Raw genomic sequence first — 19,863 nt, 5'->3', positions numbered from 1 at the left:
AGCCACTGACTGTCCAGCCTGGGGAACCCCCCAGCAGTCACGTAAACCCAGCTCCAAGAAACTCTCCAGCCCCAGCTCATCTTTGTAAGTTCTAACTTGTGCCTCCTCCTACAGCATGGGGGTGGGAACCTTTGTGTCCTTGTGGGTCTCCTGAACAGGTCCCTAAGGACAGAGACTACATCACCATTGCCTAGTGCCAACTCAACACACACTGGTAGGGTTTGAACATCATAGGTTCATTTGTTCATCATCTACCCAACATTTCTGGAGCACACACAGTGGCTAATATCCTGGGATGGCCATTGAGGTCTCAGAACCCTGTGGGGGAGCCCAGCGAAGCCCTGCTGATTGCAGGGTCCAGCAGGCACAGACAGTGGCCTAGAGGGGGTACGAACACAGAATGATCCCTCCAGAGCTGGTGTCAGAAGTGTGTGTGGTGGGGAGGGGAGCTGTCTTCTTAAACACCCCCTCCACTATTCATTTGTTCAGCAAACATTTATGATGCCCTGACCCTGTGACCTGCTCTGTACCAGGCACTGTGAATATACAAATGGAGAACTTAGTGTAAATCTGCAGAAGAGAGAGGGGAAATGTCTTTTTTTTTTTTTTTTTTTTTTTAATGCAGACATGAAGTCTGAGAACTCAGGGGAAGCCTTTCCCAGGTTCAGGTTAGGGACAATCCTCAAAAGGCCAAGTGACTGTGAAAGCAGGGGCTGCTGGGAATCAGCATCCTGCAATGCCCCTCTGTTTCCCAGTCCTCAGATTCCCTCCTACTCAATGTGAGCGTTGGCTGGGTGCTTGCCCAGGGCCCTGGCCCCTCCCACTGTGAGTCAGTCTTGTGAGGCCACTCCCCGCTCCTGCTCACCTTTCATCCCAGACCTGGGGGGATATCTCTGCCCTCTGACTCTGATTGCCTGTGATGGGTGGTGACAGGTGGGAAGCAGGAAGGTCAGCATGCTGACAGCCCCAGGGAGGTGGAGGAGGACAGAGAATGGACAAGCTGGCAGGAATGGACAGGCTTCCGGCGCAGATGAATCCCTGGCTGGGCCTGTGCAAAAGCTGGAGCAGAGGGGCCTGTCCTACAGCCCTGTGGCCTGCCAGACCCCTCTCCTCTCCCAGGTTGCCCATCACCCACAGTCCCTGCAGTCCCACCTGGGGATCATGGGAAAGACCACTGGACTAGGAAGGCCAGATGTTATGGACCAGCATCCCCTCCGCTGAAACCCTGGGCACACGCAGCACCCTCCCGTCCCTCAGGCGGTTTATACTGCATGGTGTCCATGGCTCCTCTAGCTCAATCTGTACAGAGGTTTTTGTTTGACTTGAGACTGTTATGGAAAGACATTCCCATTCCTCCCACTCCCTACCAATTTATTCCATTTGCTTAGCCAACACTAAATGCTATCTTGCGCTGGACAGTGGTGTCTAGGCAGGGGCCATTCCAGGTAGTTTTTCTTGAAAATGGGGCTCTTGTGATTGGAGTACTAAGGATGATGCAGCAGACACATGGCAGCTGGTGTGGGTACACGGGAGACATCCAAGTCAGCTTGGGGGTAGGGGGGACTTCTGGGGGGTAGCTTAGGCAATAAGGTAAGTATGGGAGTGGAGTGGTACTTGGGAAAGGATGGCATGTGCAGAGGGTAGGATGGGAGTCGGGTGTGTGTGGGGAAGCTAACTACAAAAGAGACCTGGAGAGCACAGACATGAACAGGCCCCTCTGGAGCTCTGGCCCTGACTTATGCTGTTGAGAACAGAAGACCTATGCTCTTGCCAAGCTCTGAGTCTCCTCCTCAGTCCATGGTCCTGGACAAGTGGCTTCTCTTCCACCAGCCTCCATTTTCCCATATATCAGATGAATCCATAGCACTTTGGCTCCTTGGGGGAAAGTGATAAAGCTCTAATGAGGTAGGAGTGGACATCTTTTGGAAAGGCCAGAGCTCTCATGAATGATGGATGAGCTGACAGTTCTGGCTAGTCCAGAAGCATCCATCTTCTGGCTTGCTCTGGGGCATGGGTGGGCTAGCAGGGCACAGGCAGTGGTGGCCTGCAGTGTCCTGGCTGCACACCTCTGCCAGAAGCCCCTGGACTCTGTTCCTGGCAAAAGAGGGAATCCCTCTGCCTCCATGGAGACCTGAGTTTAAAGATAAGGGCCTCATGGTCCAACACTGGTCTCTGTGTCCACCCAGAGGATTTCAGGAGTAGCCAGGGAGGGCAGCATGTGTCAGGCTGCAGTGGAGCAGCAGCAGCAAGTATCTGCTGACTGCTGGAGGCTTGGGGCTGGGCGGAGGAGGAATTCAGATGGGCCTAGGCCCCGGCATGGCCCCAACACAGCCCTGACCACAGGGCCTCTCAGGACACCACTGGATCCTGAGCACCGTGTGGCAGTGTTTCCTGGATCTGGTTGGTGCTTCCCTGTATTCCCTCAACTCAAGGGTGTCAGACCACTGCTGCTCTGAACAGAAGACTTGCCATATCTGGAGAAGATGGCAGCAATCAGGGGAGATCCTGATCTTTTGAAATTCTCATCCTCTCCGGTTGCAAGCCACATCTGCCCCTCCCTTGCTCTGGGGGTGAAGAATGGTGTCCTCCCTCTGCTCCTTGTACACCTCCAGGTGCGCCATGCCGTGTGGTCTGCGTGGTCATGCACACCCAGCCTGTGCTCCCCCCACCCTTCCCTCTCTGGGGCTTGACCTCACAGGACCCCGCAGCTGGGTTGATGAAAGCTGCACTCCCCAGGTCCCTGGCCCCTCTCCTGCATTCCTCACTACCCCGCATGGCTCTGGCTGTGTTCCTTGTGGGCTTCTTCCTCCTGCCTAATAATGCCAAGGCACTTGGGGTCCTGCCCTTGGTCTCTTTGCTCTTCATTCCGCTCACTCCAGGGACAAGTCATGCACCCTGCCAGGTTCAAGTACCACACAAGGCTGATGACTCTAGAATTGTCCCCTTGGCCCAGACTCATCTGTCCAGCCACCTGTGCACAGCTTACCTAATGCTCCTTAGCACCTACCAACCAAGATTGCCCTGCTTTCCAGAAAAGTCCTCCCCAGCCAAGCTGAACCACCCTGTGTGGATTCCTTTCCCTCCTCATCCTCCTTCAGTCACCAATGACCTCTGATGTTTCCTCTTAAACACATGGGACTGCCCCTGCCACTACCACCTGCTGCCTGAGCCTCTGTAGAAACCATCCTGTTCTCCTTAGTCCCCTCTCCCTACCGCTGCTACACTGACCTTCCCATACCCCAGAGCGGACTGTCAGAACAATGGCTCCCAGAGAGCCACCCGAAGGGGGGACTCCCAACTCTTCTAGAGTGAGGCCATTTCTGACCCATCTTTGTTCCCAGAGCCAAGCCCAAGTCTGATGCCCGGCAGTGACTCCGTGAACATTTGTGAGTGAATGAGTGACAAAACCTGTTACTCCGCATCCTTTCCGTGATCTCATCCTACCCCACGAGACCCGAGTCCCCTCCATTCATCCCCTGCCTTGTCTCTTGGTGATACTTCTCCACATTCCACCAACCTCGGGAGCTTCGCCCTCTGCACCAACCCTTGAGCCAGGGTTCAGCATGTGTTGTCCCCAGGGGCTGGCAGACAGGGCTGAAGCTTGTCTCTTGGGTCAGAAATCCTGAAAAATGTACCACACCCATTCTGGAACCTGCAAGGAAGGTTGTGGAAAGTTTCCAAAAGGGCCTCATGGAGTTTGGACTCGGCCTGCCTGGCCTACGCTCCCAGGGTCTCCTGGCTGCTGCTCAGCAGCTTAGCCCTTCGGCACTGGCTTCCAGCTGTCCTCTGGCCAGCTCTCTGCAGGAAGCCTCCTCCATATCATCCGCAGAGGCACGGGTGAGCAGAGAAGGAGGGAGGGAGGGTCGTGGTGGGTGGGGCACACAGACCTGCGGCGACAAAGAGAAGGAGGTAGAGAGAAGAGCATTGAGAGTCTCAGAGAGGGACATGCAAGAGGAGGAGAGCTCCAGGACCTGTGGGAACAGATAGAAGGACAAAAAGGAGAAGTGGAGAGACAGACAGTAAGAGACAGAGACAATGGTAGGGAGAGAGAGAAAGGGAGAGACACCAAGACAAAGAGAGAAAGAGATGGAGACAAGGACTAGGCAATGAGACCTGGAACACAGAGAAGCCAGAGAAGGAGAACACCGGAGGAAGGGGAGAGACGAGAAAGAGAATCCAGAAGCCGAAGGCCTGGAGGGAGACCACAGGTCTTCAAATTGATGGGGGTGGGTGGGCGCTTGCCTCCCCTGAAATAAGCCAGGGCCCCACTTAAAGAATATTTATACACAGTAAGACATGGTGCACTGCTCAGAGGGACCAGCCCTGTGACGTTTCAGAGCAGAGAAACAGGCTCCCTTTCTTCTGAGTGCGAGTGGGGCTGTGCACTCTGTGGAAAGGAGTCCACACAGGGTGGTTCAGCTTGGCTAGTGGGGCACAGGCTGGGGAGCAGAGCACAGGCCAGATCTAGCTGATCAGCCGGAGAGTCCCAAATGCTCCGCTGATGCAGGAAGGCTGGTAGGACAGGGCCTAACAGAAAGCCCAGCTCATCAACTGACCGTGTGACCTTGGGAAGTTTCCTCTCCATCCTTGGGGCCGTTTCCCCACAGAGGGTCCCAGGGTCTCCTGAGTCCTCCCACCCCTGTGCTCCCATTACAGGTGACCTGAACGCACACACTCATACTTCACGAAGCTCCCAGGTACGTGATGCTTCTGAACTGTTTCATTTCATCCTCACAAGCAGCCCCTGGAAGGTCCCCAGTGTACAGATAAGAAACTGAGGCTCAGCGAGGGGATGGGACTTGCCCAAGGTCATACACGTGGTAAGAGGCAAAGCTTGGACTTCAACTCAGAGATGTTCCAGTTCGCTGCATGTTCCGGTGCCCCCACCGTGAAGAACTGGCAGCGGTGAGGGATCCCGAGTTCACATTTGGGGGCAGGAAATTGTCAGAAACTTGTGCACCTTCCAAGGTTCAGCAGATTGGAGAGAAAAGTGTGCGAATGCTCAGTGAGAACAATACACCAATTAACAGGGCAATTTCAAGATCACGTTGGGGGCCGGGCAGAGGAGGAGGGGAGAACCAGATGTTCCTGCACAGGCCCCAAAGTAACGTGGGCCAGCACACATGTTTTCTCTCCAGTGAGTACGCCGGGGCTCTAGCTTTCTCCTCCTGGAGGAGGAATCCCAAGCCCGTATTTATGTTCCGTCTGAAATTAATGCAAGGGAAACTTTCAAATGAGAATCTCATAGCCGGGGCCTCCGGCAGGATATCAAGCTACAGTAGTGTTTGTTTTTTCGAGGAAGTGTGACAGGAGGGCTGGATGGGTGGGCCAGCAGAGGGATGGACAGTTGGGGGCACCGAGAGCTTCCAGTCGGCCAAGGAATGTGTGGCAGTGAGCGGGCAGACACGAGCCTCCTCTTCCGTAGCTGGCCTCCTCTGCACCCAGCTTCAGACCTGAAGCCGAGGCACAGAGTCCCTACCCCCGAGGAGGTCACAGTGTGGAGGGGGAGACGGGCTAACAAACACTTACAGGCATGAGCCATGAAGTGACGGACAGATGCCAGGGAGGGTGGGGCTGAAGAGGAAGGTGTGGGACCCAGAGGGAGAGGTGGGAGGGTGTTCCAGGAAGGCAGAGGGCAGCGCAAGGACAGGCGCAGGGAGGAGAGCCGCTGAGTGGGTCTGCACCAGCAGAACCTGCAATTGGAACACACAGGGAAAGGCCAGGTGGGCTTCAGTGAGGTTTGGGGCAAAGGGACCAGTCATAGGATTCTGACGGCTTCAGCGCAAGGTGAAGGGGCAGATTTTGGCTGCGATCAAAGAATTCTCTGCCCAACGGTAAGGGAGGTGGTGCTCCATCCCTGGGGATGTGTAAGGCTGATACGTGCTGGTCAGGCCTGTGCCAAGGGGGACACTGGCACCCTACAGGGAGTTGGTGATGTCTGTGTGGAACCAGCGCATCTTGCCGCCCTAGCAGGCTTTAATTCCTGCTCTGCTGTGGGGGGTGCTGGAATGTAGGATGTCAGAAATGAAAGAGCCCCGGGACATCGCTGGCCAGCATGGCTCTGCCCTCAGTATTGCAAAGGCAGATAGAAATACTAAGAGGAGCAACCCGCCTATCATTGCTCCAGCGCTAGGAATGGGCCAAATGCTTTGGATTCATTCACTCATTCAGCTTCATGAGAGTCCTGCTGAGGCGAACACAACTTGCCCAGTGTCACGCAGGCAGAAAGGGGCAGAGCTGGAGCAGAGCTGGGTCTAAGCCCAAGCACGGCATGGGGTGTATCTGTGTCAAGGGACGGTGGAGGCGGCTGTGGAGGCTGAGGCTCTGGAGACCGAGAAGGCTTCCTCTGGAGCAGGATCTGCTCTGGGCTTGTGCCACATGTCTCTGACAGTTGTCCAGACTGGGTCCCACTCAGGACCTCCCCTAGGTGTGAACTTCCTCTTAGAAGGTGTCCCCCATTGCTCTTGGTTCTTCTAAAACCCTCAAGGTTTGAGTCTTTCATTTTATTTGGGTAAGATCCTTTTAAAATTAGCATGTGGTTAGAGATCAGGAAGCCTCCTCTGTGAATGCAGTGTCCCAGGGGTAAGGACATAAGCCCTGGGAGTTTTGACCTAAGTCTGGGCCCTGAGGGCTGGGAGCCCACAGTACTTTCTCCACAAGACTTTACTGGGGCTCACTACATGTGAGACATATGCCAGCCCTGGGGACCCTGTGATGATTCAGAGATGGTCCCCTTTCCTCCTAAGCAAGACCATTTCAAATCCAGGCAGACTGTGCAGGGTGATCCCTGGCCAGCACAGGAGGTGGCTTGTGATGGGTTCTGTGGACTGCAAGGGTCAGTGCTCAGCCCTGGTAATCACCCATTGTAACTCTGCAGACCCCTTTCCTGAATTACAGCATCTCAGGGCCCCAGGACTCCCTGTTGGCCAGCAACCTGGGCAGGGATAGAGGTCTACCCACTTGCTGGGCCTCATTGTCCCTGGAGGTGACCCCAGCTCTAGGGATTTCCTTGTGGTGCCACAGAATATTTCATTCCCTCTGCCCTGTCCTCCTTTCTTGGTATGGGAGTTCTGTCCCTAGAGGACTGCAGGCTCCGAGGGACCAGGTCACACTGATGGAATGAGATGGCCATGCCAGGCCCTGAGTGCACAAGGGCCAGCCCACTAACTCTTAGGCTTATCACAGAGGAGGCCTCTGAGGATGGGGAGAGCAACTGATCTGCCCAAGGCTAGTTCTCATGAGAGAGGCCATGAATTTCTAGGTGACACAGTCTGCCTTCAAAGCACCTGCTCTAAACCTATGACCCCTTCCTCTCCTCTCACCTTCCCCACACTCTCCATCCAGCAAGAGTGCCAAGCCTCTAGCTGAGATCCATAACTGCTCCTTCAAAGAGCAGCCCAGGGATACAGGCTGGGATATCACTCTCCATTCCTCTTGACTCTCCCTGTTCCAGAGCAGGAAAGCTATGGAGGAGTCAGGAGGGGGATGCTGCTCTGGCCCCCTGGGTGCTTTGGGCTGAACTAGGAACAGCGCCTCTGGCCAAGGATCACAGCCCATAGCAGATGTGCCAGCAGCCAGATGTATCTGTGGTGGGCGGCAGGGCTCCTTTGAAGCATCATCCTTGGAAATTCTGAAACACTTCCAGAGGCTGGGTGGCAGGCCAGGGGATGCTTGCCTGGGAGAGGAGAGCAGCTGGGCTGGGCGTGTGCTCTCTCTACTTTCTAAGGTTTAAAGGCCCTAGAAGGACCATGGCTGCTATTCTAGGGCCAGTCTCAAGCTCTGAGGGGCTTCAGTTCCTGAGCCCACTCACTGAGTGGAAAATCCAGCTGGGAAGGAGGTGGGTATGGGTCTTAGTCTGAGGACTCTGGGCACAATGAGGGGACCTGTGCAGGGGACATTTCCATGGGCTCTCACCTCCTCCAGGAAGCCTTCTCTGACATAGCTTGCCTCCTTCAGTGCCAGGTGCTGAAGCCTTTGCTAACAAGCATGTAACTGCTGGGTGCTGGGGCTAGAAGAGGTTGATACCTCACTTTGTCTAAGCACCTTACTGTGCAGGTGGTAGGGGGAAGTCACACACAAGGTCGAAAGCAAGACATTTGTAGGACACCTGGCTGTTTCCCTTTTCTGCTTTCATGGCCTTGACCTAACACTCCCCCTTGTCCTTTCTTTCCCTTTTTGCTGATTCTCTTCCTAACCATCTTGCTGCCTCCTCTCCATAAAAACCCTCCTGCTTAACACTGAACCACTTCCTCGGCCTCTGCCCACATGTTTAGTCAACAGGACCAGGGACTCTTCCTCTTAGGTCTTTTCTATTTGTCAATACCTTTCTTTGTCTCACCTTCCAAAGGGCAGATATGATGTTGCTGGACCCCCTAGCTTCCCAGCATGGGGCAGAAGACTCAGTTCTAGACCTTGTTTTGCAAGGGGGTGATGCAGGGGCAGGGGCCCTTCTGCTTCTAAACCTTGGGGTTGGTGCAGTCATTCATTCAACAAGTAGGGGGTGAAACACCTTCTCAGTATGCAGGGAGTGGGCAGTGGGCAGCCTGGACTTAGCTAAGATAAATATGCTCAGCCTGAGCAAAGCTGTGAGAGGGAAACCTTGGGACTTGGAGGGAGCCCAGTAGAAGAGGGGAAGGACATTCTTAGCAGACAGAAGGTCTAAGAACCAGCTAAGTGGTTTTCTTAGGGCAGTTGGTCATCAGCAAGAATCACTGAGAGGACTAGCAGCATTTCACTCCAGTTCGCAGACTCTTGGACGTCCCATCTGCACTTGGTGTGCCTATTTGGCAAATGGAATGAGAAATACCATCTTGTCTCCCTCCAGGAGAAACTGAGGATGTGGGGTCATATGAATTGATGGATATGGGTGCTCTTCAAGCAGGATGGTGCCCATTCTCCAGGGAGCAATTGTTGTTGCCATTAATAAAAATATGTTTGGAGCTTATATCTCTCTTCGCTCTCAACTTGGGGTCTTCATTGCTCATCGGCTCATGCTCCAGCCGCAGAAGCATGATTGAATGGTTCTGATTATGGGTCTGCTGCACTTCAGCAGTGTAGGAAAAAGACAGGAACTTGGTGGCTGAATGTGATGGATATGTGGACACTCAGAGACGGTAGCTCTGTCTATAACGTTCACAGACCTGCTTTAGAACCCTTCAAATCCTGCTTTCTGTTTGGACTTTTGCTTCTTGTGTGGCAGGTGGTAACAGCCCTACCAGGAGGGATCTCCAGGTCCTGGAAGGCTCTTAGCCCTACACTTCTCCCAAAGACTCACTTCTCTCAAAGACTCTCCCCAAAGAGTAGTTGAAGCAAATCGTACTAGAATGTGAGAGTGCTATCCTGCTAGAATGTTAGTATGTTAGAACCAGGCAATCTTAGAAGAATATTGGGGAGGAAGGATTTTGGAATGTCAGAAGTTAGCCTTCTATTCCCACCATAGTGTGCTAGGGATATAGATTGTGTGACAACCACTGGCTGTCAGAGCCAGTGAATGGGAAATGAATGGGCCCTCGAGGGTACCTGGCTCACCTCTGAATCTGGTTCATGTTCCAACCCAGTTCTCCCAGTTCCTACATGAAAAAAAAAAAAAAAAAAAAAGGGCTGGAGGACTCATAGGTAATGACTAATTACCTTGAGAAAACCCTTTTCCTTGTAATTAGTACTAAAATTGTCATTCTCTTCTAGTGCCCAGGACTGAGACATCTTCCACACACCCACCACCACCATGAGGCCTGGGGCCCAGGAGATACCATGTGACTGAATGGAATGAATGGGCGTCTGTCTGCATGGTCCAGCGTGTCTTTCTAGAACGTCTACTAGGTGTTGACAACTCTGAGGTGAGTGGGCCCTGTCCTGGAGTAGTTTACTTGTAATGGGGTGGTCACTGAGGAGGCGGTGCTAGGGTAAAATCAGGAGCAAGAACTGGGAGACAGCATCTGCCTTGGCACTCCAGCTGTTCAGTGTTGCCAGAGAAAATATTAAAACTTGCTACTTGTCAGTGTCACGGGTCCTTGTTCCTAGCAGAAAAAGTAGGTACGTTTCAGGCATGTGCTGGCATTACAGTCCACAGCACACATCACAGATCAAGCAGGACTTTTCTCTGTTGGACTCTGATGTGATTTGATCTCCCTGTATAGCATCACACTCCAGGTAGCTACTACCAATCAATCACAGTTGGCCCATGTGTTGAATCTATTAACTTCCTGTCCTGGTGGGTCTTATAGCCAATCTCTCTTGCATTTATACCAAATATTCTCCTCTTTTCAAATTAAGAACCTTCCCACTTTCCTCCTCTTTCCCTGCAGATGACTACACCTTCCACTTAGAGAATGGAGCTCTGATTAGAAGCCATCAGTAGAGGACTCACTCACCTTTGCACCACCAAGCTACCTGCCTGCGGGGCCTCTCCGTCCCTTTCTCTGGTTTCAGGTGAAGAGGTGTCCTCCTCTACCTCATCTCTGCTCCCTCCTTTCCTGGCTCTTGGAACCTCTTTTTCTCTGTTTGTGCAACCTCAGCCATCCTAAGGCATTCTTCCATTGTGTCTTGAGCATGCTCAACACTTTCCTGTCTTCAACAACAGGAGGGTGAATTGGGGGAAACATAGTTACCAGTTTTTATAAATATTTTCTCCAGTTTTTATTTTGCTCAGGAAGGACCTTGAGACCCCTTTCTGTCACCACAATTTTTTAAAATAACGGATGTTTTAATTTCAAATAATGTAAACGAGATAATTTCAGAACACCAGATAAACCTGCAAATTGAAGAAATTTAGCTAATAAAGAGTTTACCATCATGCTCCTTGCCAAGGAGTTACTTGCCAATTAGAAAAAAAATCCAAGAATCTACTTCTGCAAGTGAATGGACTAGGAGATCTCAGAGGCTCTTGTGTACATGCATGAGCCTGGTAGTTAAGAATGGGCCTCCTCTCCTCATGGGCTGGCATACATCACCCATGGCAGTGTCCACGTGGTGTGTTCCAGAACACCTGGGCTTACCACACTGGCCACAGTCAACTCCCAGTGAGGCAGGGTTTCCATCTGGGCCTCCAGATATCACCTGGGCATGGGTCTTTCACCCAGGACCTGACAAATAGCAGGTGGCCAGGTGTTTTTCTCTTGCATGTCTGGACTATACTATCTGTGAACCTGCTGCATAACTCCTGGGAGAGGTCAAGTTGTGCCACATTGCTGTAACATCTCAGACACCAGCACACACGTACATCTGTGAGATGTGTCAGCTAAACAAACACCCTTTTGCAGGCTACTACCAACAGCTCTGAACACATCCAGCAGGGGTACAGTGTGCTGGAAAGGGCTAAGACTGGGATCTGAAGGCCAGGGCACAAGTTGAAGATTTATCTGTGGGCCTGGAGAAAGCCACTCATCTGCACTTTAGTTTTCATGTGCAAAATGAGGAAACTGTAATTAAACCCATCTCATGGAAGAACCTGGCATGGTGGCTGGCACTTACTAGGTGTTTTTATTAAAATAATCCCTCTACCAAAACAGAATGAATGTATCTAGCTAATCTAATGAGGCAAGTGTATTATCCCCATTTTATAGACGAGAGATTGAGGCTCTTGGAGGTGGAATGGCTTTTCCTAGGGTCTCCTAGCTGACAGTGGTAGAGCCACATCCAGGCCTCCTGACAAGATCTCAGCCTTTGAAGCCCCTGGAGAGCAGCACAGAGGAGGACCAGACTGCCCGCAGGAGTGAGCATCTCTGCCCATCCTGCTGGGCTCACAGGGCAGGGTTATGGAGCTGGGTGGGGAAGGCTCTTCATAAGTGCTGGAGGGTCCAGGCAGTTAGAGGCTCAATCTCTCACCTTCTTTTCCTGGACTGGATTCCAAAGGTGACCTACCATGTTAGGACAGGACACCAGCCTGGAAGGGCAGGACCTTGGCAGTGCCTGGTCCCACACCTGGTGAGGCTATTTCCTAAGATATTCTCTGGAAACACCCATGGATTCTGGCTCAGAGAGTCTCTAGAGTGAGTAGACACATGCCTGGGGTGGCTAGGTGTCTCTCTGGTGGTGTGGGCCCTCCTCATTCCTGCAGCCTTGGGGTTCCTCTGCTTTCCTTGAGGACCCAGCAAGGATTGGCAACAGGAGGCCAGCTGAGCCTCAAAGTCCCCCTTCTCAGCCTGGGATGCCCCACAATGGACCCACAGAGGCCCCAGACAGGCGCTGTACTGAGGGAGTGTGCCACTGGGGTCCTGGGCATAAATCCTTCAGCCTGTCCTCTGGTGTGGGACTTGGGAGTGACGTGCCCACGGGAACCTAAAGAGCAGAGTAGGCTCTTGTCACCAGTTTTGTGTGAACACGTTCTGGGCCAGTACTCTGTCTGCTACAGGCCCACTCTGTTGGCTGGCTGCCCTGCTCACTGTGCAGAGTTCTGGGTCACAGCTTCCTGACTGGTGTCCTGACTGGCTCGGTCCCCAGCTCATTGAGCTTTGCTCATGCCCCTGCCCTTGTGGCCTTCAGTTTGCCCATGGCTAGTTGAGGCTGGAAGGCTGCATAATTCCTGGGTTGAGAGATTTGCTGTGCAGAGTTGGCCATTTGTTCTAGGCATAGCTGAGTAAGAAGGGGCAGCCACCAGCAGCTGTGTGTGGCTCCAGACCTGTTGTTTTGCATGGAGGGTCTATGAGAGCAAGGTGGGGCTGCTTTACCCCACTTTCCTGCCAGCTTAGCCTAAGAAGCTCACCAGACCAGGGGAGACCAGGATGGGAGCTCTGGTCAATGTTCATTCTTTCATTCAACATCAAAGACACAGAGACGATTAAGTGGTGCCTACCCTTCCAGAGCCCAAGGGGAGGGTGGGAGACAGACGCAGCCCCATCCACCAGTTATAATGTGGGGAGCAGTCTAGGGGCGGGAGAAGGCAAGGAAGTGGGAGCTGAGAAGGCTTGGACTGGGCTAGCAGTGGGGGGAGGGACAGAGTGAATGAGTTTGGGGTCTTTCTGGTGGTCTGTCTGCAGATCTGACCAGTGCCTGACAGATTTCTGGAGATGGGAGAGTGGAGCTGGGCATGACACTTGTGTGCTGGCCTGGTATTGAGTGGATATTGGCCTCCATGGATCTGGAGTTTCAGGAGAGGAGGTCAGCATCTAGGGCTGCCCACACTGCTGTGCTTTTCCTCTTTAGACACAGTTTCCTCTGCCACAGAAGAGAGCTTGAGAGCACCCAGGTGCTGGGTGACTCTGGTCCTGGGCCCTGGGGCAGGCAGGTGGGAACCATCTATTCAAGTGGGGCAGCTGGCTGTCACTGGCCTGTCTCAGACTCGCTCTCTGGGACTCCTCCCAGGGCTAAGGGGGAGGATGGAGGTGAATGACACACACTGGTTGCCCGTTGGAGTCATCTGAGGCTGCTCCAGTGCAGGATGCACTGCCCAGAGGACCACAGGGTGGTGGTGGGCCTCTGGGTGGTGAAGGAGTGGGAGAGGGTGCTTGAGGACCAATTCTCTGCATGGGTCCTCCAAGTGTCCTGACTCATACTAGGCCTTTGACAGGTGTCCTGCAGCAGGAGATGGCCCTGCCCTCTCTATGAGATCAGACAATGTTCTGCTCCTGCAGGCTCCTCCAGACCCTCTGTGAGACCTCTACTTTCCCTGACACCTGTGTCTGAACAGCTCCTAGAATCCTAGATGGCCCAGGTCAGTCCTGGCTCTTCCTGTTCAGATGAATAAACTAAGGCTGGGAGAAGGGACTAGTCTTGCTGAAGGCCATAGTGGGCCATGGAAGTGCTCTAACATGAGCCCAGGTCTCTTTCTGTCTAGCTGCTGTGGGACTGTCTCTGAGGGCCTGTGTCAGTGTCTAAGCCCCTTCTTTGTCCCTAGGGGATGCAGAGGAGGAAAGAGCAGCCCAGACAGATGTACCCTTGGCTCTTGCCCTTGAAGTATTTGGGGTTGAACGGGTGGTGGAGGGGCAGACCTCAAACACTGGACATATCCTATCATAAAGTCAGGGCATCCATAGGGTCCCCTGTGGGTTAGACTGAGTGCTGAACCTGGAGGGAAGTGTGTCTGAGGATGGGCCAGGGAAAGGGAGGGCAGGGGACAGCAGTGATGAGCCTGGCACCAGGCATGGTGAATATACTTGTAGACATCATCTTTAATTCTCAAGAAACAGGAAGTGAATTCTGTCAACCCAAATTGCAGGTAATTCTAGCAAGAAAAAAAATGCTGCTATAAGCTATTGAGCAAAGTTACTGAAGACATGTCATATCCTGGTCCCAAGATAAACATTGCTGTCACTGGCAGAGACATCCACAGGAAAAAAGAAGGAAGAATGAGGGAGAAGAGAGATGCTCAGCAAGCCCTGCACCTGAACATCTGCATGAACTTCTACATGAAGAGGCTGATCCCCCAACAGAGAGCATCAAGTTCATGGATCCATATTGTGATTATATGTGTTATGGTGATGATGGTCATTTTGGCTGCCATTTTGAGTTCTTATTATGTGACAGGTTATTTAAATGCTGTCACTAATTCTTACAACCACTCTAAAGGCAGACATTGGAAATTCATCAAATACTTATGGTTATCAACTCCCATTTATGGAAGAGGGAATTGAGACTTTGAGAAGGTAATAGCTAAGGTGACTCAGGTAGAGTGGGACCTAGAGCCAGGACTGTCGATTGCCAGAGCCCAGCACCTCCCCTGGCCCTCACAGCCTCAACTCTGGCTCTACTGGGTGGGCCTGAGATTGGGATGGACTGTGGAAGCCCTCAGTATGGCCCCTGGGGCAGGAAAGAGCTTGGGAAATTAACCTTGACTTGGCAGGGTCACTTCCCTAGCCTACAAGGTCTGTTATGGAAGGACCCTTGTCCATAGCCGAAGGAGAGTTTAGGTCCCAGCTCTGTTGCTTTCCTGCCCCACTCTGGGCCTTGACTTTTCCCTTCATGAAGTAGAGGTCAGGATTCCAAACCTGCTCCGAAGGCAAAGAAGCAGATCTTGTCTTCATTCTCTTGCAGAAGCGCCATGACCCTCTTCCCCATGCGTTCATTCCTCTTGTAGATGAGCTCCTGGCGGAAGTAGCTGTCAATCTCCTGGGCTGTCACTTGCTCATGCGGTGGGAGGGTAGTGTTGATAAAATTGGGTAGCTGCAAAGGCAAGACAGAGGCTACCTTCCATTCTTGACAGAGCAGGGTGCATATCAGATACACACGCGGCACAGGCAGGGCTGGGCAACTTACCTTTATGAGGCTGGACAGTGGGCTACATGCTTCGTGCATGCCTGTCATCAATTCCAATACCCTCTGAAATGAGTATTGTTTACAGATGAAGCAAACAAGAGCAGAAAATATCCTGAGATATGTGCAAAGTCACTCAGCTAGTGAAGTGACAGAGCTATCCCGAGAATCCTGGCTACTGCAATGGTACGTGTGCCATCCTGTCTCCTGATCTGCCCTGGTGAACCTCAGCTCCTAGACATTGAGTATGAGTATGCTGGGACCATACTCATCTCTCCCTTTAGTGCTGAGCCTAGCACTGCCACATGCAATGAATTCTGTTCAGCAAGAGGGTGTGGGGGTCAATCTATCTGCTTGGTGTTGCAGGAAGACCACAAGGTATGGAATTAGGTAGACATGAGCTTTCTCAACCCTGTCTGATACTGTGTGGTGCTGGGAAAGTTACTTAACATTTTTGATCCCCAGTTTTCCTCATTTATAGGACAGGACTGATGTTTTCATGGGGATTAAATGGGATGCTGCCTTGAACTGCATTTGGCTCACCCCACTCTACAGAGAAGAGAAGGGGTAGCATTACCTTCAGTTCTTCCAATGTCTACCCACCCCTGGCTCCCCAACTTCTCAGGACATAACACAAACCCTTTGCTCGCTCTCTCTCTCTCTCTCCCTTATTTTTATGTGGTGCTGAGGATTAAACCTAGTGTCTCATACACGCTAGGCAAGTGCTCTATCACTGAGCCACAACTACAGCATTGCCCCCCGCCCCTCTTATATTTTTGGTCCCTTCTTGAAAATTTCAACCCCAGGACCACAGCTTCTCTCATTCGACACTTGTTCCACAACCTGTCTTAGAATTGCCAAGGTTTCTCAGCCCTGGGCCCTTCATCATCCTGCCCTCCACAGCCAGTCACGGGGACTGGCAATGACACTGCTAATGTGCTCTTAAACTATGCAGAGAGCTGTCTGAGTTCAAAAACAGAATCTTTGTCATTCTGGGTTCCTGGTGACCTGGACAAAGTGCCCCTCTGAGAGGTCCTAAAACTTGAACATACATTGATGTTGACCCTTCCTGACTTCAATTGCTCTCCTGTGTTCTTTGAAGCCCAGCGTTTCACCTTTCCAATCTGGATTGCAAGCCTAGCCAGCCAGCACCATCTCCTCAAATGTATGCATGGGGCCAAGGAAAAAATGGAGGCAGTGAGTCACAGACAGCCTCTCCTTCCCCACAACCCATCAGTTTCACTACCGTCTCCTGACTTTTGCTTGCAGAATCCCTTTTACCTGGTCTTTCATTTCCCCAACTTCCACTTCTCTCCCTGCTTGCAGAATGTGAGACCACACTATACCAACACATAAACATTTGCTCAATCAGTGTGAGTGGGTGAGTGGACAGGCCGAGAGGCAGTAAAGTAGAGCAGTTATATGTGTAAGTTAGACAGCCAGGACACCTTGGGTTGGAGTCCCTCTTTTGCAGCTTACTAGCTGGGTGGCCTTACTCTAACTGGAAGGTGTCTTGGCCTCTGGGAGAATCAGTTTCCAAACTGGAAATAAGGTGGGGGGAGGGGGGATACATTATTGTAGGGATTACATGTTTTGGAAAGTGCTTAACACAGTGCATGGCACAAAGGAAGTCTCCACAAATGTCATCTATTACACACCTAGCTTAGGGGCTGGCGCTGGCTGCATCACTCTTGTGTGAGGACGCAGGCAGCCTGTGAAGGGAGGTTTTGGGCTGCGGGTAGAGACGGAGAGGACAAGTCGAGGGTCATCAGACCATGAGATCCATGAAGGCAACACTGTACTTCCCTTCCCTCTTCCAAGGGTCTCTGGGACCCGTGATCATGTGACCCCTCCTCCTAGGTTCCTAACCATTACTGTATACTGGTACAAAATGCAATTCCACTTATTCCTTAGGGAGTTTAAAAAAGTTAACAAGATCAAGAGCAAAAAAATTAAATTTCAAATCCATGAAGAAATCAGGGGGACACTCAGGTTCCCCAGGCTGTCCAGCTGCTGGCTGACATTCTCTGCATTTTCATGCTGATGGGCCTTGACTCTGTGCCAAGGATGGGGCCTGGGTCTGGGCCAGGGCTGAAATGGGAGCAAATTAATGATGTCATTAGACTAGTCAGGGGCCTTAAATCTCCCATGACAAGTTTAAGTGCAGGATGTATGATAGCATTTCAAAGAGGACATGTAAAGTCCCCAGGGTCCAGAGCTCAGTCTGGGTTGGGGGGTGGGCAGGGCTGATGGGGCTGTGAGAGATGGCTCAGGCTGGTCAGGTCTGATGGTCAAGTGCTCAGGTCTGCTGATGACATTGATCTCAACAAACCCTTTCCCTTTATCCTTCCATCTGGCAGGACCTTCTGTGATCCTCCACGGGTCCAGCCCTGTGTCAGGGTAGGGGCTCTGGAGCACCCTTAGACTTGGTCTGCTGCCCCAGTTGGGGCTCACAGCCTAGTAGTGGAGTCGCACATGCCCACAAGAGTGCTGTGTGATGTATGCTTGAAGAGGGCTGAAAGGAGCTCACAGGAAGCAGGGGATGGTGGGGCCACATGTCTTGGTTTGGCCAGGACAGTACAGGTTTATGGTTGAAGATGTTCCACACCTGTCAATCATTTTGAATTTGAATTGTAATTCATTCTCAAAGGGGTCCGCATTTGGTCAAGACATATATGTAGCTGCCCTACACCTCAGGTAGGCTGGGGGCATAGGCAAGTCTTCCTGGGGGAGGACCTCGGGATGGCCCAGTCCGTGTTGGGGCAGTGCCAGTGCCAGTGATTTGGGGGCTGCAGAAGCCAAGGCACCGTCAATTCTGAAGGTGGGGACAATGCAGTAAGGAAGCAGGAACCAAGTGGAAGGTGCACCCAGTCCCTTTCCTTAGCACTGTCTACTTGGGGCCTGTACCTGTCTTGGCCTGGCCTCCAGAGGCTGCTTTATCCTCCCCCACGCTGCAGCCTGAGGCATCTTTCTGATCACATCACTCTTGGGCTCGGACTCTCCAGGCTCTCACCATCAGCAGGAGTTTTTGCCCCTGCATGATCTGCCCCCTGCTCTGCAAAATCATGCCTTCAGGTGGGCCCACATCCCCATGCCCCACCAACCAGCCTGCTCTGCCTGCCAGCCCCTCCCTCTATTCTCCCCTGTGAACTCCACTCCCGAGCCCCATTTCCATTCACCCTCTCCATGAAGCCTTCTGTGGCTGCAGGCAGAGTGACTAGCCCTACATCCTCTATATCCTCAGCCTCCACAGACTGCAGATGCAGCTCCACCACAGCCAGATCCCGTAAGCCCTGGGTTCAGCCTTGCTACCCTGACACAAGACTTTCTGTTTCTGGGGCAGAGTTGCCTAGTCCCGCTCAAGGGTAGGTTCTGCCTGAGCATTCTGGTGTGCATCCTGGGTGGCTATGGTACTATGGGTGGGCCAGTCCTCTCGCCCTCTCTTCCACTTCAGTATGGGCACTGCTGGAGGACCCCTGAGGCAGTTCTCTACTACCAGAGACACATCAGTGCTTCTGAACACAGACCAAAGAAAATGTGAGCTCACCATCCCCTGAGGTCATCCTGCACCTTCCTCTTTCAGTTTCGCCAGCCATAGCCTGGCCAGGACCTTGTCCTTCATACCCTTTTGCAGGCTGGCCACATCATAGCCAGGCCAGCCTCTCTGTCCAGAGCTCCTCCCACCTCTCTCCCAGAGGGTGATTCAGGTCAAGGCCTTGCCATAATGCTGTCACTAATGAGATTTCTGCCAGCCTTGTGGTGTCCGGGTTCTCTCCTTCACTTCTCTACCACCTAGTCAGAGCCCTTAGAATCTCAAGCCTCCTACAGCAGGGTCTGTGGTTCCTTCTTTTTTCACCTTTTAAGCTGCTCCGAGCACATAATATGCCTATATTTGCTTGTTTGATGGTTGCTTACTGGCACATGCTCTGTGCCAGGCTCTGAGGGGTCCTCTTGGCAGCAGGAACTAAGAGATGAACAGCATTATCTGTGCCCTCAGGGAGCCTGTGTCTGGAGGGTACCCAGCAGGCACAGACAGAACACCACAGCTTGGCCCTGGCACGTCTCTGTCCTGAACTCTAAATCCACCTTCTACTCTCTGTGTCTGACTGGTTCACATGAATTTTTTCTGCTGGAACATTCCTTTTCTATCTGTGGCCAACTCAGGTTCGGTGGCTTCTCACCTTGCAAGAATCTCTCCTGCTTTTCCCAGCCCTGACTAGATTAGCTGTTTCTGTGATGGACTCCAGCCACACTGCTCCCCACAGAGCAATGGCTTCTTGAATCTCCCCAGCAGGGGGTAAGCTCTATAGAGGCTATTTTCTCTGGCTCCCCACCATGTTCCTTTGCATGCATAGTACCTGGCATTTACAAAGGATTTCATTCATTCATTCATTCAGCAAATAGTTACTGAGTCCTGCTGTGGGCCAGGGACTGCTCTAGCCAGTTGGGATATATAAAATATAAAACAGACCCAACTTCTGCCCTCATAGAGCTTGTGTTCTCTGGGAAAGGACCACATAATAGTCACTAATGAGCACATCAAGCATCTATTGCATTGGAGGATCTTCGAGGCCGGGCGGGGGTAAAAGTGGAGCATAATAAAGGATGTAAAAGCGTGGGAGTGGGGGGTTAGGTTGCACTTGGTGGATGGTTCCATCCTCACTAAGCTGATGACGA

At 52.2% G+C, this 19,863-nt stretch overlaps 1 protein-coding gene across 1 annotated transcript in view; it reads right to left on the bottom strand.

Annotated features, from left to right (window-relative positions):
- Trabd2b (TraB domain containing 2B) overlaps positions 1 to 19,863 on the bottom strand; it is a 214,776-nt gene that overhangs the window by 12,149 nt on the left and 182,764 nt on the right. Inside the window, exon 4 of the mRNA XM_076862791.2 lies at positions 14,922 to 15,096. Within this exon, the coding sequence (XP_076718906.2) occupies positions 14,922 to 15,096 (175 nt within the window). The remainder of the gene's footprint in view (positions 1 to 14,921; positions 15,097 to 19,863) is intronic.

This window comes from Callospermophilus lateralis, chromosome 7 (genome assembly GCF_048772815.1).
Source record: "Callospermophilus lateralis isolate mCalLat2 chromosome 7, mCalLat2.hap1, whole genome shotgun sequence".
Lineage (NCBI taxonomy): Eukaryota > Metazoa > Chordata > Mammalia > Rodentia > Sciuridae > Callospermophilus > Callospermophilus lateralis.
Note: the sequence above shows the minus strand (reverse complement) of the source record. Positions and strands in the feature narration are given on the sequence as shown.